General features: G+C 33.7%; 1 protein-coding gene across 1 annotated transcript in view; it reads left to right on the top strand.

The window, feature by feature from the left end:
- Positions 1-16,570, top strand: part of LOC148951269 (mitochondrial import receptor subunit TOM70-like) — a 70,041-nt gene that overhangs the window by 22,935 nt on the left and 30,536 nt on the right. Inside the window, exons 2-3 of the mRNA XM_089090763.1 lie at positions 12,588-12,652; positions 13,789-13,962. Of these exons, the coding sequence (XP_088946889.1) occupies positions 12,588-12,652; positions 13,789-13,962 (239 nt within the window). The remainder of the gene's footprint in view (positions 1-12,587; positions 12,653-13,788; positions 13,963-16,570) is intronic.

The following is a 16,570-nucleotide window of genomic DNA, read 5'->3' as shown; positions in this document are numbered from 1 at the left end:
CTTGTTAAAAAGATTTTGACATATCCAGTAGTGAAAAAATCCAATTTCTATGTGGCATGATAAAGATTTTACAATGATTTAGCTGTTAAAGAGTGGAATAGCTGGTCAACTACGATGTCTAGGGTTTTAAGCCACATTTAAGGTTTGTTCTTTTAAGTTTAAGAAATGTTTTTTGAAATCTTTTAAACTGTATAAACTAGGATTTAGCAACAGTATAAGCTCAAAACACTTCAAACGTTTTGAAGCTTTGACCAATTAAGTTGATGAAAGACAAGCATATAATTTGATTTTTAAGTACTATTCTTTCAAAATTTAATAATTGCCCGTGCTGCAACTGATCGTAGCCCTACCCCCTCGTAATGCCCGTCTGTAGCTCTTTGCTATATAGAAAAAACCGTTTGTTTTCTTTGTTTACATTACTCTTTGTACTTATTCCTCACCAGCAAAGTTATGCAGCCTAGGATTATAACCAGGCATTAGGGTAGGGAGGGAGATAATGCTGGGATACAGTTGTAGGAATAGTAATTATTCTATTTGGAAAGAATGTTGAATGGTAAATTGAATGATGTGTTTGTCTTTGAAAATTATTCCCTTTTCTTCAAAACTCTGCAAAAAAATGATCCTGGTCTTCCTGCTTTTAAGTGTGAGTCAAATAAGTTCCTTTTATATAGGGACTAATTTTAGTGAGTAGTCAGTTCCAGGTTTTTAGTAATTGCAAATGAATAACCCTGCTTCTCCTTTTAAGCTCTATTGCCTTTCCTGATGGAAAAAATATACATAGTGTTTGCTTCATCAATAAATGTGTCTCATTTGTATCCCTCTATGTTTAAGTTAGCAAATCAATCAAAACTTCAAAAAATTTACCTAACACTTCCTTTGAGCCTCATTTGTGCTGTAGACCTGCTTCCCAAAGCTTTGCTTTTTTCCCATAAAGCTCGGCCAAGTTCAACACCGGTCAGTGCCCTTTGAAAGGAAAGGGGGTAAAGGAAGATACTTTATTTTACATTCTGGATCCATTCCATGAAGTTTTCATCCTCCTAACTCAACAACTTTCCAAGATAGGTTAATCTTGCTTGATTGGTAGAACAGATTGAAATATACTTCTTCTTAAGAGCCAGGCTTCTAATTCTTTCATAAAACTATGTTCTGTCTCTAAGCTTCTGGATACCAATGACTTCTTGAACACTTCATGATGGGGTGCTGAGACTGTGTTATTTGATAGACTATTCCAGTGGTTTACTACATGGCAGGAGAAAAACTGTTCTTTGAATGTCCCCTCCTGTCAGTGCCAATATTTTGGGAAATTGGCAAATGAATTGGGTGGGGGGGTTCTTATGAAGTAAGCTTATATGTCATAAGCATATCAGCTCTTCATTGTTGATAAACCAGTGTAGATAATTCAAGCTCCTTTAAACATTCATCATAAGGCTTGTGACTCATTTTATATTATGTTACAATTATAGAGTTTATTTCACAAGAATGGAAGGATGTTTACATTGCACCTGTTCACAAGGGGAGCAGTAATATAAACCAAGCAATTATTAACAAATTAGTCTTAAATCAAGTAAGTCTGCTGGAAAGCATAATAAATTCATCTATTGCAAAATATGTAAGCATTAACAAACTATTACTACTTAACCAGTATGGCTTCTGTTCTAATTGATCAGTTGATACCAACCTTGTTGTTGCATATCAGTAGGTCACAAAATCTATTGATAATGGATCTCTAGTTGATATGATATTACTAGCCCTAGCCAAAACATTAGACAAAGTATATTATAGGAAACTAAATTCTGAATTTTGTGAAACAGGTCTTCATGATGATATTGTCAATTGGACAATGAAATTTCTTTCTAACAGGAAGCAGATGATATAAGTATTTAGAAAGAGTGGATTTATTTTCTTTTCTGAATCAGCAGAGGTCAAAAGTGAAGTTTAGGCCCAGCAATAAATCAGTGACGAATCCTCAAACATAAAGAATAAGGTTTGCCTATAGGCAGATGACACCAAAATAATTGGTCCTTTTTGCAGGATCATTACTAGCCAAAATGTGGGGGGGGGCAAGGTATTTTACCAATTGGGTGGTCATTTTTACCAGCTGTTTTTTTGTCAGTAATTAGCATAATGTCTATTTTGAATACAATGCATAAAGTCGCTGCACAAGTCAGTAAAACCACTGCATTTACCAACCAGGATTCAGATTTGGGTACATATCATTTCACTATTTTAATGCTCTTTATTTAACCAAATGGAAAATTATGGCACCATCTATCAACTCACAACAGGAGTTGGTAAAACTGCTGCATTTACCAACAAGTTCAAACTTTCTGTAGATGACATGTTAGTATTTTCATGGTCTTTATTTAACTAAACAAAGAATTTTAGCAGCATCAGAAAAATCATGGCGCTTTGCTTCACGATTTTACTGACCTATTTTTTTACCAAGTGACCAAAACATTGGGGGAGGGGAACCCCTTTCCCCCCATACGTGACGGCCCTGCCTGTTTGTGATTCACAAAGTAACAATGACATCCAAGTTGATCTGGATGCATTTTCAATATGGGTAAAACCTGGTGGCTTGAATTTAGTATCCAGAAATGTTGGGCTATTTATTTTGGAGCAAATAACCCCCAGAATAAATAGTCCATGAAATCGAATGATGGTTCAAGACAGCCAATCATAATTAGTAACAATGAGAAAATATGGGAGTTTGGATCAATAATAAGCTCAAATTTAATTTAAATGCACAATCTGTAGCAGCCAGGACAAATCAAACTCTTAGTATAATAAAAAAAAACATTCCACAGTTGATCTTCAGCTGTGATGACTAAGCTTCTGAAGGGCCTAATTCACCAAAATTAGAATTCAGAATGCAGATCTCAACTCCAGCCAATAAACATTGATCAGTATATTCTAGAATCAGTGCAACAACTAGCAACTAAATGTTTAAGGAACTCCCAATATCTGCCAAACTCTACCTGACTCCAAAGCATAGTACCATCACTTGCTTACCAATGCAAGCAAAAGGATGTATTAATGGCAGATAGATAGTGCCTCTAGAACAATTGGACACCTCTTCAAATTCTACTGGATGCCTGCTAATATCAGACTTCAAAAAAGTCTATTCTCACCATAGAGCTAAATTATGGAATTCCTTTAGCCAGACTTCTGTTATGTCCGCCAGTACTGAAGCCTTCAAGTCAGCAGTCAACAGAAATTGGTACAGCAAGCCATGGCTCACAGTTTGGATTGCACTTGAGCAGAGCCATCATCTTCACTGACCAACGTCAACAGGATTTCCTGGCAATTGTACTTTAAGGTGATAGTTTGATTTTATCACCTTGACAAAGCACCAGAATAAATATCCTTATGGAAATGATAAATAAGAAAAAAAATGTGAATTATGAATTAAACTGAAAACTAATACAGTAATCATTAACAGTGAAGTTTACAGCTCGTTCTAAACTGAACATTGCAAGAACAAAATTGTTACTTCATTTCATTCGGAAAATTTTAGTTGTTTGATTACAAAGTTTCTTCATCAACTGAATCAATAGAAATATCACCACCACTACCAAACTCTATGCAGATGACACAAAGCTCTATAGGAAGCTATTATCATCCCAAGACATTAGGACATTACAAAAATACATTGATTCTTTAACGGAAAACCATCAAAACCTAGGTCTCAACTTAGCTGCGTCTAAAACTAAGGTCCTATGGATAGAGAAGAAAAAGACTGCTTCTGTTCCCCAACTAACAATAAATGACAAAGCGGGCTGCAAAATACCATTAAAATTTGTTGACTCTGAAAGAGATATTGGCATCATTGTTGATCACAATTAATTAAAAAAGAACTTTCCAAAAAACTTTCCATACAGACAACAGGTACTAATATAGATGAATGAATAAATTTTAAAACGAGTAAAAATTAAATTTAATGTTCAAGTCAAGCTTAAAACAAACAAAAATTGATACAAACAGACCTTGGCCACTGCCCTTTTCCCCCTTCCCTAACTGCAAAAGTCTAAAGCTTGTTCCATCATTTGCGTTTTATTGAAAACATCATAATCAAGACAACTTGAAATAACTAATGAAAATAAACTGAATATTTGATATATAATTTATTTATTAAAAAAAAAATCGAAAAAATAATTTTTTTTAAAAGAAAAGTAAAGAGCCATATTAAACTTCAGACTCACAGAAATAAATTCCTAATGTAATTCAAACTCAAAACGACCAACAATTACTATTAAAGGATAAATAAAACCAAAAACAAACAGAAAGTAAAAACAACAATCATAGAGGTAACAGGTAGCCTACTATTATAGATGAATAAATAAATCTTAAACAAGTAAAAATGATTACAAACCGATGTTTAGGCACTGCCCTTTTTCCCCTTCCCTAATTGTAAAAGCCTAAAGCTTGTTGCATCATTTGATTTTTATTGAAAACTCTTATATTTCTTGAACACTATTAAATAAAAAAAACATTTTTTTTTAACTGAAAGTAAGGCGCGACATTAAAACTTAAAACGAACTGAAATTATTTCGTATATGAAAGGAGCTGTCCCCTCCTCAACGCCTCGCTCTTTACGCTGAAGTTTTTTATTGTTTTAGAAAATAAAGCTGTGAGACAGGGTCAAACTTTAGCGTAAAGAGCGAGGCGTTGAGGAGGAGACAGCCCCTTTCATATATGGAATAATTTCTGTTCGTTTTAAATTTTAATGTCGCTTCTTACTTTCAGTTAAAAAAACTGTTTTTTTTTATTTAATTTCTGAACGTCTTTGAATTAATGCAGCTTTGATTTTGGGTCACTGTACATGAATAATTAAAATGAAATGTGCATATTAATTTTACTTTTTTTTGGCTAAATGACTTTTTCGAAATTTTGATCTGACGTAAGTTGTGAATTAACTTACGTAACAAACTTCTGTATTCGTAAATTTTTATTACGTATAATAGGGGATTTTCCCCCTAGTCAATGCCTTGCTCTTTACGCTAATGTCTCAATTTTGTTCCAATTCTTTAAGAATGACCCCTTAATCACAACGGCCGTTAATTAGAATAAATAGCTCTGATGAAAGTACAAAAAACTTTAGCGTAAAGAGCGAGGTAATGACTAGGGGGTGAACCCAATCATATACGTAATAATTTCGGTTGGTTTTAAGTGTTAATGTTGCTCCTTTCTTTCAGTTGAAAAAATTATTCTTTTTATTTAATTTCTGATCGTTTTTTTTAATAATTCGGGGAATTCCGGTGCCCCCTTCATAGTAATGTTACTTCCCGCATGAAAAGATCCTCCCACGTAATCCCCGACCCATCCCCCAACTACCGGATAAAATCCCCCCTGAAAACTTCTGTATATTTCCCAATAAAGAATACTATATGTAAACATTGGGCAAAGTTCATAACTTGCAGACCTTCCTCGGGGAACCTTGGGGGATTAATTCATCCTCAAAGACACAGTTATTGTATTTTTCGACCATGCTGAACAAAATGGCTATCTCAGAATTTTGATCGGGTGACTTTAATCAGGAAAAAAAATGAGCATGGGAGGGGGCCTAGTTGCCCTCCATTTTAAGGTCACTTAAAAAAGGCACTAGAACTTTTAATTTCCGTTCGAATGAGGCCTCCCGCGATTTTCTAGGACCACTGGGTTGATACAATCACCCTTAAAAAAACACACACACACAAAAAAAAATGCATCCATGATCTTCCTCCTGGCAAAAAATACAAAATTCCACATTTTTGCAGATAGGAGCTTGTAATTTCTATAGTAGGGTTCTCTAATACGCTGAATCTGATGGTTTGATTTTCATTAAAGTTCTATTACTTTTAGGGGGTGTTTCCCCCCTTTTTTCGAAAATAAGGCAAATTTTCTCAGGCTCTTAACTTTTTATGGGTAAGAATAAACTTGATGAAACCTATATATTTGAAATCAGCATAAAAATCTACATTCTTCTGATGCACCTGTTGGTATCCATTTTTTAGAGCTTTGGTTACTATTAAGCCGGGTCGCTCCTTACATACAGTTTGTTACCACAAACTGTTTGATACTTTTGTTTTTCGAAACATTGACAAAAAATAATATAAACTTATTATAATAATCAAGATGACTGGAAATAATTAATGAAAATAAACTGAATATTTGATTTATAATTTTACTAATTCTTGGGAACTCAGCTGTTCAAATTTTTATTTAACTGCATTTTTTATTTAATTTTTTAATGTTTTACATAAAAAAAATATTTGCAATATACATCGTTTTCAGTAAAGCACAAGTGATGCAACAAGGGTTTGATTTTTACGATTAGGGAAGGTGGGAAAGGGCAGTGGCCAAACTCCTGTTGTGTATTACTGTGTAGTACATTTCTGGACATTATTTCCAACATTTCTGGATGTTAAATTCCAGCCACCAGGTTTTTGCCCACATTGAAAATACATCCAGATCAGCTTGGATGTCATCGTTACTTTGTGGGTCAGAAATAGGACCAATTATTTTGGTATCATATGCATGTAGACAAGCCTTATTCTTTATGCTTGAGGATTCATCATTGATGTAAATGTTGGACCCAAACTCCACTTTCAACATCTGCAGATTCAGAAAAAAAAAATCCACTGTTTTTAAATACTTTTACCATCTGCTTCCTGTTAGCAAGAATTTGCGTTGTCCAATTGATAATATTGTCATGAAGACCCGTTTCACAGAGTTTAAAATGTAGTTTCCTATGATATACTAATTCATCAGATGTTTTGGCTAGGCCTAGTAATATCATGTCAACTAGAGATCTATTATTGATAGGTTTTGTAACATACTCATATGCATCAACAAGGTTGGTATCAACTGATCAATTAGGACAAAAGTCATGCTCGTTAAGTAATAGAAGGTTGTTAACACTTGCATGTTTTACAAAAGCCGAATTTACTATGCTTTCCAGTAGTCTTCTATGATGTAAGACTAATTGGTTAATAATTGCTGGCTTCGTATTATTGCCATTTTCGTGAACAGTTATAATGCAAGCATCCTTCTAGTCTTGTGGAAAAGATTCCACACTTAGTGACTTAACCCCTTTGCAAATAACATACCCAGAAGCTTCGAGACAGAACATAGTTTCATGATAAAATTAGAAGCCTGGCTCTTATTGAAAACTATGACTGTTTAGTTCACATTTATGAAGCATTTTTTCCTGATTTTGCATTTTGTGTGATATTCCTCCAATACTTGCCAAACTAAACATCCCTGAGCAATAAAAAAGATAAAGTATTACTCAAGGCTTTGCTACCAATCAATGAAGATTAACATATCTTGGAAAGTTAGGTGGACGAAAACTTCATGGAATGGATCCAGAATGTAAAAAAGTTATGTAAAAAAAAAATATTCCCAAAAGTAAGAAAAAGATATTCCTGAACATTTACTGTTCAGAAATCACTTATGTTTTACATGCTTTACGAGAAAATTATAAGACTGGCTCTTATTGGAACCTATGAGTATTTACTTGGCATTTATGAATAATTTTTTCCTTTTTTACATTCTGTGTGGTATGCCTCCAATGATGGCCAAAATAAGCATTATTGAGCAATAAAAAAGATAAAGTTTTTCTCAATCCTGTTCTACCAACTAACCAAGACTAACCTCTCATGGAAAGTTGTTGAGTTAGGTGGATGAAAACTTCATGGAATGGATCTAGAACATAAAAAGTTATGCAAAAAAAAAGAAAAAAAAAAATATACCCCTGAGCATTTACTGTGCAGAAACTACTCATGTCTTACACTCTGCCAAAAAGGCTGCCGTTCCAGCATGGAACTTACATTATAGAATGAGTGTGGGCCACTAACAAGATCTCTTGAATGAAATCAGGCTGTACACCAAGCAGAAGTTTATTTATTCTCTTGCCAAACACAGAGCTTATTTAATCAACCTGAATTACGAAGTGCTTGAAGGTAACCTAATTATAGTCTGGAATTATATTTTTAAGAGATACTAGTCTTAAATCTTGCAGAAGATGAAATTATCCCCAGTGAAAGTCACTGGAGTGCATATTTGAAAGCATTAGAGCATCACTGGATTTTCGCTGGATGCTCAAAGTTAGATTATTTTCCCTGACTCTGCACCAGCCCTTAAGTATCTGATGAATAGCATAAGCCTAGTCGTGATATGTTTTATAGTATCCATCAAATTTTTAGGTCACTGGAGTGTGTGGGAAATGATATACTTCTGGTCTGGGTCCCAGCACATGTTGAAATTGCTGAAAAAAAAAAAAAAAACACACACACACACACAAAGTGAATATTTTACATCTATTTATATAATGTATTCTGTGATAGGAGGACGAATTTTTATATTAGAAATTGTGTAAATCCAATTTTAGAGCTTTATGGTTATAAGGTACCACCTGATGGACTGGTACATGATATTAGATCTGTTGCTGTTACTACTTCCAGGCTGAGGACAGGTCATACCAAAACCCATTCAGTTTTGCATAAATGGGGGAAAGTTAGCTCCCCTTATTGTGATATTTGCAATAAGGATGGTGATGTTAGACATATTCTCATGAAGTGAAGTAACTATGATGTACAAAGAAATGTGTTTAGAAACCTAAATATAAAGTATTTTGGTGCACTTACAATGAGAGCAATCCTAGGTCAGGCAAAGTCCCCTATGTGGGCCCTTGGAAAGCCTATGTCCTTGTTGACTAAGTATATAACAAATTGTAATCGAGATAATATTCTATGATTTTTGTGTCTTTATTGTATTTTCATGTGACCTATTTTGTTTTATTATATATATTTTTAATTTTTATGTATTTTAGGTGTATTTAAATTTGAGTTTGTTTTTTAGATATGTTATATGCCCAAAGCAGGATAGTGATGTAATATACAGGCGAATGTTAGTGATATACAAGAGCACTCTGTACAAGTCCAAGATATTTTAAGTGTTGTCGTAACCTTTGCCAAAATTTTATTTGGGTAATTTTCAAAATGACATGACTTCACTAAAGCCCAAGATTTAAAAAAAGGATTGCTGGTATATGAGTGGTTGATTTGCTTGAATGTCAACTACACAATAACAACAACAGAACCATCACTGTAATACTATCATGTATGTTTTTTGCTCTTTGAATGTATTTGCATGGACATTATTTACATAAAAATTTGTACCCTTATTTTCAAAATTAAGGTTCTATAGTATAGTGAGCTGAAGGGTGCACCTCCTGCCCATGACCCACCAAAATATTGTCATACTCACCAATGGGGCCTGCGCCCTATGTTGGGAATCACAGGTTTAATGTATCAGATGAATTTAACTACAGTCTGGTACCCAATATTTTATGTGTATGTATTGTTTTCAGAAAAGGAATTGCCGATTTTCAGAAAAGGAATTGCCCTAGGAGCTGCTCTTCTTGTTGGAGAATAACTGTTGCACTGGCATTCTGTAAATTTAAGGAAATGCTTGTTTTTGGTAACCTAAGCAAAGTTTATCAAATTCCTAATTTGGGTTTGAGAGTGGTACTAACGGCAAGTTTGTTCATTAGTTAATAGCTAAACTTTGCTCAAGGCTCATGATGATATTGATACACTGGTTCTATGATATCAGTTGAGTATTCAACTCTGTTGGTTCTGCTCATATACCTAGCTCTGCACTTAACTGTCGCGCTGACCTTTTGGTTGCTTCTGTATAGAGGAGCATGTCTGTGAGACTGGGATTCAAGTATGTGCTTGCTATGGTTCCAAGGATGGGGGCTAATTTTAGCGTATTGAGTGATGAATATGGTAAGAATGGATTAATTTTTAACAACACATTGACGAATTAGTTATTTCTTGTTCAATTACAAACATTTCTACCCCAATTGGGATGCTAAGTGATACTGTATAACCTTAAAGGCAGAATAATCTTTAGTGACATATCTCTTACCTACCTTTGACTACCGTTTGCTATCAATCTGATGTATACATGCAAAGCAATGGTTGAACATTTTCCTGAAAAGGCTGTAGAGCATATAGATTACTTTTACTTTGTAAATATATATGGAATGGCTCTGTTCTATCACTGTCTCTGTTTTGGTTTTTCTCTGCCAGGCAGCTCTGTATTCCCGGTTTGCTAAATGTGTAAAAAAAAATCTTGTTGGTGATCTGCCATGGGGGAAAAACTCAAGGAATAAGAAAATATAGAATTGTTTGGCCTGTTCAATGCAGTTATTGAGTGGATTATCAGGTTTTGGTATTCATTGAACCCTAATTAGAATATATAGGCAATAATGCTATTGCAGGGTAATTTGAGTACAAAGTTAGTGCTCCTTTTTCTTTATACTAAAGTGTACAAATGTTTGCTGTTTATAATGAGAAATAAAAGCTATTCGTTCGTTCAAAATGTCAAACCCCTTTTGCGTATTACCTATCTCTCTTCTTCAAATACTTCCCCTCTCTCCTTTTCATGCACTCCTTCCTTTTCATGCCAAACTCAAACATAAAGAGACTTCTTACCTAATATTTTGAAACTTCTGATTGAATGTGTAAATGAAACGTATGTGACTTATTCCATGATATGGTATCTGGGGGAGGTTAGTAGCTCCCCTAGTATTTAGATTACCCTTAAGATGATCTAAAAATTCCATACAAATTAATAAAAAATAAATAGTTTTTGTTCAAAATGACTGTTAAGAGCTTCATTAAAACTAAAAAACAACCAGAATAAGCTAATATATTAGGAAGGATGCCCATCCTTCACCCTGACTCTTTACACTAAAGTGATTTTTTTTTCTCAGCGATTAAAGAGTCGATGCTTTTTACTTAAGAGCAATATGATAAAAAGGTACAGTTTGTTTTGCACTGCTTTGAATTTGAAAGAACTTACTGGTTCACATTTTCTTTTAATAATATTTTTTTTTTTAATAAACTGAAAGTCTGTCAATATGTAAAACGACTGTAGTTACAAACTGAGGGGTCGAGGGAGTATTAGTCCTCCCCATATGTAGAATAGTTTGTGTTTGTATTAAGTTTTAATGTTGCTCTTTACTTTCATTAAAATATATTAGTCAAGAAAGATGAAGAAACTCTAATTTTTACAAACACTAAAATTATAAAACAAATTTCTTGTCAATAAACTTGTGCTGGTAAACATTTTCAGATTTGCTTCTGTAAGCTATCTAATGTTTTCAACTGTTGTTATAGATGATTCTGTTTCAGTTTTTTCTTGAATTCTTTTTGTATTTGTTCATAGAAAACTAAATTGATAATATCTTATTTGTAAAATGACTATAACTAAACATCTGAAAATTATACTTATTTTTTGTTTTTTTTTTGTCGTAAAACTGCTAAGGTGATGCTAATAAAAATCAGAAAAGTTTAAAACATGAAAGGTGTTGCAAGAAATAAAAGTCTACGCTATTATAAACTGGGACAAAAGAAAACAAAAACGGACAGAGGATGAATTAAATGGTATCTCTAAGAGGAAGAAGAGGAAGTCATTAGGTATAATTAATATTTTGATGGAAGCTGGTATGATGCTATGGCTATTCTTTTTGTCTGAGTATGATCATTACATGCTAATATCTAGTTTTCTGAGCCTGAGCTAATGTTTACTTTGGCACTATTTTGCTTCAACCTTGGAACCCAAATCATTTTTAGGCCATTAATTTAAGGAGGAATTGGTTTTTATAGAGGTCTGCCATTGCTATAACACTAAAATGATGGTTTAGGATGTTACCAGGGCCGTCCCGTTTGGAAGGGGGGTCGCCCCCCCCCCCCATTATTTTGGTCACTGTAAAAAAAATATAAGCCAGTAAAATGTTGAAGCGAATCGCCTTGATTTTTCTGACGCCGCTAAAATTCTTTGTTCAGTTGAATAAAGACCACGAAAATACTGACATGTCATCTACGGAAAGTCCGAACTCGGTAGGTGAACGTAGCAGTTTTACCGAATCCTGCCGTGAGTTTGTCCATGGTGTCACAGTTTTCCATTTGGTTAAAAAAGGAGCATTAAAATAGCGACATCGTATGTACCGAAATCTTAATATCGGGCGGTAAATGCAGCGGTTTTACCGACATGTGCAGTGATCTTACGTGTTGTATTCAGAACGGACATCATGCTAATTATTGACAAAAAATAGTCGGTAAAAATGACCAGCCAGTCAGTAAAATTTCTTACCCCTCCCCCCAAACATTTTGGCTAGTAACGACCCTGGATGTTACTATTTTTCAAAGGTATCATTTGCCAGCAAAGGCAATCATATGAGAAGCAGATGGTACTCTCTTAAAAATAATTTTTGTGTGTTTACTTTGCTTTTGCGGCAGTTTAATAATTCGGGTACAATTATTGTTGTCATTGGTAAGCTATAAAATCCAGCTGTCATATTGGAACTTGAAAATGCAAATTTAACAATTTCTCTTAAAATTTATTTATAGCAGAATCTTTCTTAACGCGTTTAATCCTATTTTTGGATCATCCAACAATCTGACCAAAAGTGTTTATAGCCAACTTTAACTCCAAACTAAACATTTTATGACAGCTTTTGATGATAAGGCTAGATTTTCTGTGATATTTGGTGATTTGCAGTCATGAGATGATTTTGATTAATATCCTTTCAGGTGCAGGTACAAATGCAGAAGAGGACACAAGCCCATCCATTTCTGAATCATTTTCTTTGGAAAATGTAAGTTAATCTATGTTTACTTTAAAGTACTAAAGTGAAAACACAATATAGTAATATTGCTTGGTTGAACAATTTGGAGGTTTGAAGGAACAAATTGGAGGTTTTTTCCACCAGAAAAACCTTCATCGGTATTTACTATTTCTAGGTATATTCACTAATTGAGTATAGGTGAATTTAATTCTAAAACTGTGATTACCTAAGGTATTTTGATTACCTAAGGTTTTTTTATGTTAACTTGAAGCCTCCAGTAAAAGAGAGTCCTGAACACGTTGAATTTAGCGGCATATTTTGATCTAGATTATCCTTTATTTGGGGATGTTTCTCCCTCTTTTAAAAATATGCAAATTTTTTATGATGCTTAACTTTAAATTGAATGAATTGTATATTCGGAATCACCCTGAAAAGTGATTTTTTACATAGGTTTTTAAAATATCTTGTTAAAAAGTTTCGTATACTATTGACACAGTTCATATAGTTTGTTGTCACTAACTGTTTGATTTTGCAACTTTACTAAAACTAATAACTTTGGTGGGTAACATTAAAATGAAAATTTTACATATCGGGAAACAAAATAAAGGTTTTTTGGGGCCAAATTAATGGGGCTTTGAATCCTGTGGGTTGATCAAGTTAATCATTATGTATAGTTTCTGAAGTGGCAGTTTCAGGTGTGTTCTGTACATCTTTAAACAGGAAACTCGTTCTTTCAAATCAAATGAGAGAAATCGATCTTGATCTGTGGAGTTTTAGTATTTGGTATCCAATTATACACTCTTTTCATTCCAGTCTGATCCACCGGTTTTCTGCTATTGTAGAATGTAATTCTCCTTTGTCTTCTTAGAAGAATTTCTTCTTGTCATTTTTTCTTTCTTATTATTAATTTTTCTCTTCTATAAAATTTTCTCTCATTTTACTTCTCTTTCTTTTTTATTTACCATGTTTGTAGTTTGTTTTATTTTAATGTTTCCCCTGTTTATATTTAGCATTTGTGTTAGTGCACGACCCCCTCCTCCTTCCACTGCTTACGTGCCTAACCATGGCTATAAATTTCTGCAAATACGTTTTTTTTAGTTTGGTGATATTAGAATTAGTTTAAGAGTTAATAAAAACCTTATTTGCCAGTACTATTTTTTTTCAAGGAAAAGAAACCTTTAACAAGTGAAGAATGGAAGGCGAAGGGCAATCATGCTTTTAAGGCTGGTAAATATTCTGATGCTATAGATTATTACACAAAGGCCATTGAAACTGGAGGCGCAGATTCATCAGAGCTAGCGACATACTACCAAAATAGAGCAGCCGCTTTTGAACAATTAGTATGCTGTTTTCAATTTTTATGTTATAGCTCTTTCTAGCTCCACATCCAAGCTATTTTTGTTTAATGCTATATCCCGACACTGCAATTCAATGATTTTTTTTTTCTTTCAGTACATCGTATATTTTTATTTGCCATCTCTTTTCCATTATTGAACTTAGGTTTATGTATATAGGGTAGAAGGTGTTACTTCTCCTCTCTATCCCTAGGTCTGTGCTCCAAGTTTTAACTTTTTTTTATCAAAATGCGTCGAACATGCAATTGTTTAGTTTGAAAAAAGTAGACCTTCGGCAGACGTGTGCTTTTGTGGCTTCGTGCAATTGGCTGCAGGGAGAAGAGCCTTAAAAAAAGCTGAAAATGATTGTCTATTATACAACGACAACTGTTTCGACATGATCATCCTGGTGTAAAAAAAGATCATTCTTGTATATTAAAGAACGCCTGTATGGCTGTTCATCCTGGAAGGTAAAAAATTTCCAAATTTGGGATATATAAGCTACTCCGCTACACCTCCGCTACAGAGATCTCGGACGTGTTACATTGGACGGGATTGTTTTGATCTGGACCACTCCCCTTTTTGGAGATTTTTCTCTCCTTTTCTAGTGCAAGTTACCTTATGCTGATAACTTTTCATTGGTAATTATAAATTTTGAACTTCTATTGACAAAGGTTAGGCTACTTCTTTCTGTGAACAGTTTGACCAAGCTTAAAATGAACAGAAATTGCATTCAATGAAGAGATGAAACCTAAAACAGAATAAACGTAAAGCAGCAATGAAACAAAGATTAAACAAATAGAAGTCAGCAGAAATAAGCGTCGTGTTCCCAACTCCCTGGAACACTCCAAAAGCATAGAGCCTAATTTGAGTTTTGCTGGAAATAATATATATTTTGAATAAATTTTCTTTTTTATTTGTTGTGAAAAAAATATTAATTTAAAATTCAATTACTGCCCAAAATGGTCACACTCTAAGAAAAAAAAATCTATCGATACGAATAACGTTCTGATGATAACTTAGTTATATTATTTTTCATACTTTGTTTTATTTAAGTTCAAATGTATAATAGTTTTTTATAGTTTTATAAGACTTTCAATGGAACATCGATGGATAATGTTTGGAACAGTCTATTGACTGCTCTGAATAATACAATGAATAATAAAGTCAAACTTTGAACCAAGAAAATTCACCACACAAGTGTGGATTTGTCGCTGTCTAAATCCCCTAAAGAATAAGTTCTATTTTGTTTTTTAGTGATAAAAAACGCTAATCCTGTTTCCACAGAAAATTTACTTTTTGATATAAAAACATTTTGGATAGCTTCTTTGAAACTTCAACTTCGAATATATTTTTAATTTTTGAAGTTTACGTTATAAAAGGGATTCGTAAACCGACTTGATATTTAATGAAGCCCGTATTTATTTATATTTTATAAATGTATTTTCATTTACTTTTCTTATAATGTAATTTTTTCTTTATGTTAGCTTCAATGAATGTAGTGCTTTCTATTAAACTCTGTTGAAAATGTGCCGTCGTAAAACTTATGTAGGACCTCTTACTGTTTGTCTTTAATGATGATGAAGATACAATTATCACTGATAATCTGGATGTATCTAAAAGTTCTGTGTGGTTTTTGGTCCTTACCTAAAGCTGCTTGGGACCTTTGTTTAAATATAAAAGCGTATTAATTTGAAAAAGATCACAGCAGAGGTGCAGAGGAAAAGAAGTTGTTAGGGAAATTCGCGATTGACTTTGCCTTTTGTAATATCTGATTGCAAACCAAAACCTTTCGACATATGTCATCAAAACGTAGGACAAGCCTTCATATAAATTCTTTTGTGAAGTTAATTTTTAGTTTTATTAACCAATAATAATCAGTATGTTTGTTTATTTTACTTGTAAAAACAAAGGCATTTAGTCTAAATTTAGCCATGACTATGTTGTTTTGTTAGTATATGATTCTGATACAACAGAAGGTGTATTTGTGATCTCCTTGCGCTTTTTCTTCCGTGGCATCAACAAAGTTTTTACTAAGATGTTTGTAAGCAATTGACACAGGAGCATGTCTGCTTCTTAAGTCTGGTAATCTAACCTGATTGATTCCACCAGTAATTCCATAATTCTCGTTAGTTGATAGCGTGGTGGTTGTTTACCTCATTTCACATTTCAATTCTTTTATGTATTACGTGGTATCTGTTAAGGCCATAAATCTGAGATTAAGCATAGAATAGAACACCAACCCCTCGTTGAAAAGAATAAATTTTAAAGCTTAATTTTGACCACCCTCCCCTCCTGAAATATGTGTCCGAGTCGTGAAAACATAACAAAAATGTATGTAAACTAATTTTGATGCGTTTTTTAAAGTTTTTTTGTGACCTCTTCGAGAAAATACCCCCCCCCCCCTGCCGTATGAAAATTCTGGATACGTGTTTGATGTTGGCTGTTTCTTTTTTGGTATACAGGTCTCCTTAAGCACTGAGATAGATTTGATTTGGGAGTTGAATCGGTCTTAAGCCTTCATTTCATTGGGAAACTGTCTTCCTCTACTTAAAAGTGTTTTCCAGTTACGAGACAATAGTTACAAAAGTGTGATTAGATCTTCGGTCGGTTT

Source organism: Artemia sp. Qi Xiang Cuo, chromosome 6, assembly GCF_049724085.1.
Source record: "Artemia sp. Qi Xiang Cuo chromosome 6, ASM4972408v1, whole genome shotgun sequence".
NCBI classification, from domain to species: domain Eukaryota; kingdom Metazoa; phylum Arthropoda; class Branchiopoda; order Anostraca; family Artemiidae; genus Artemia; species Artemia sp. Qi Xiang Cuo.
The sequence above is the reverse complement of the archived record's forward strand: the minus strand, read 5'-3'. Positions and strand labels throughout refer to the sequence as shown.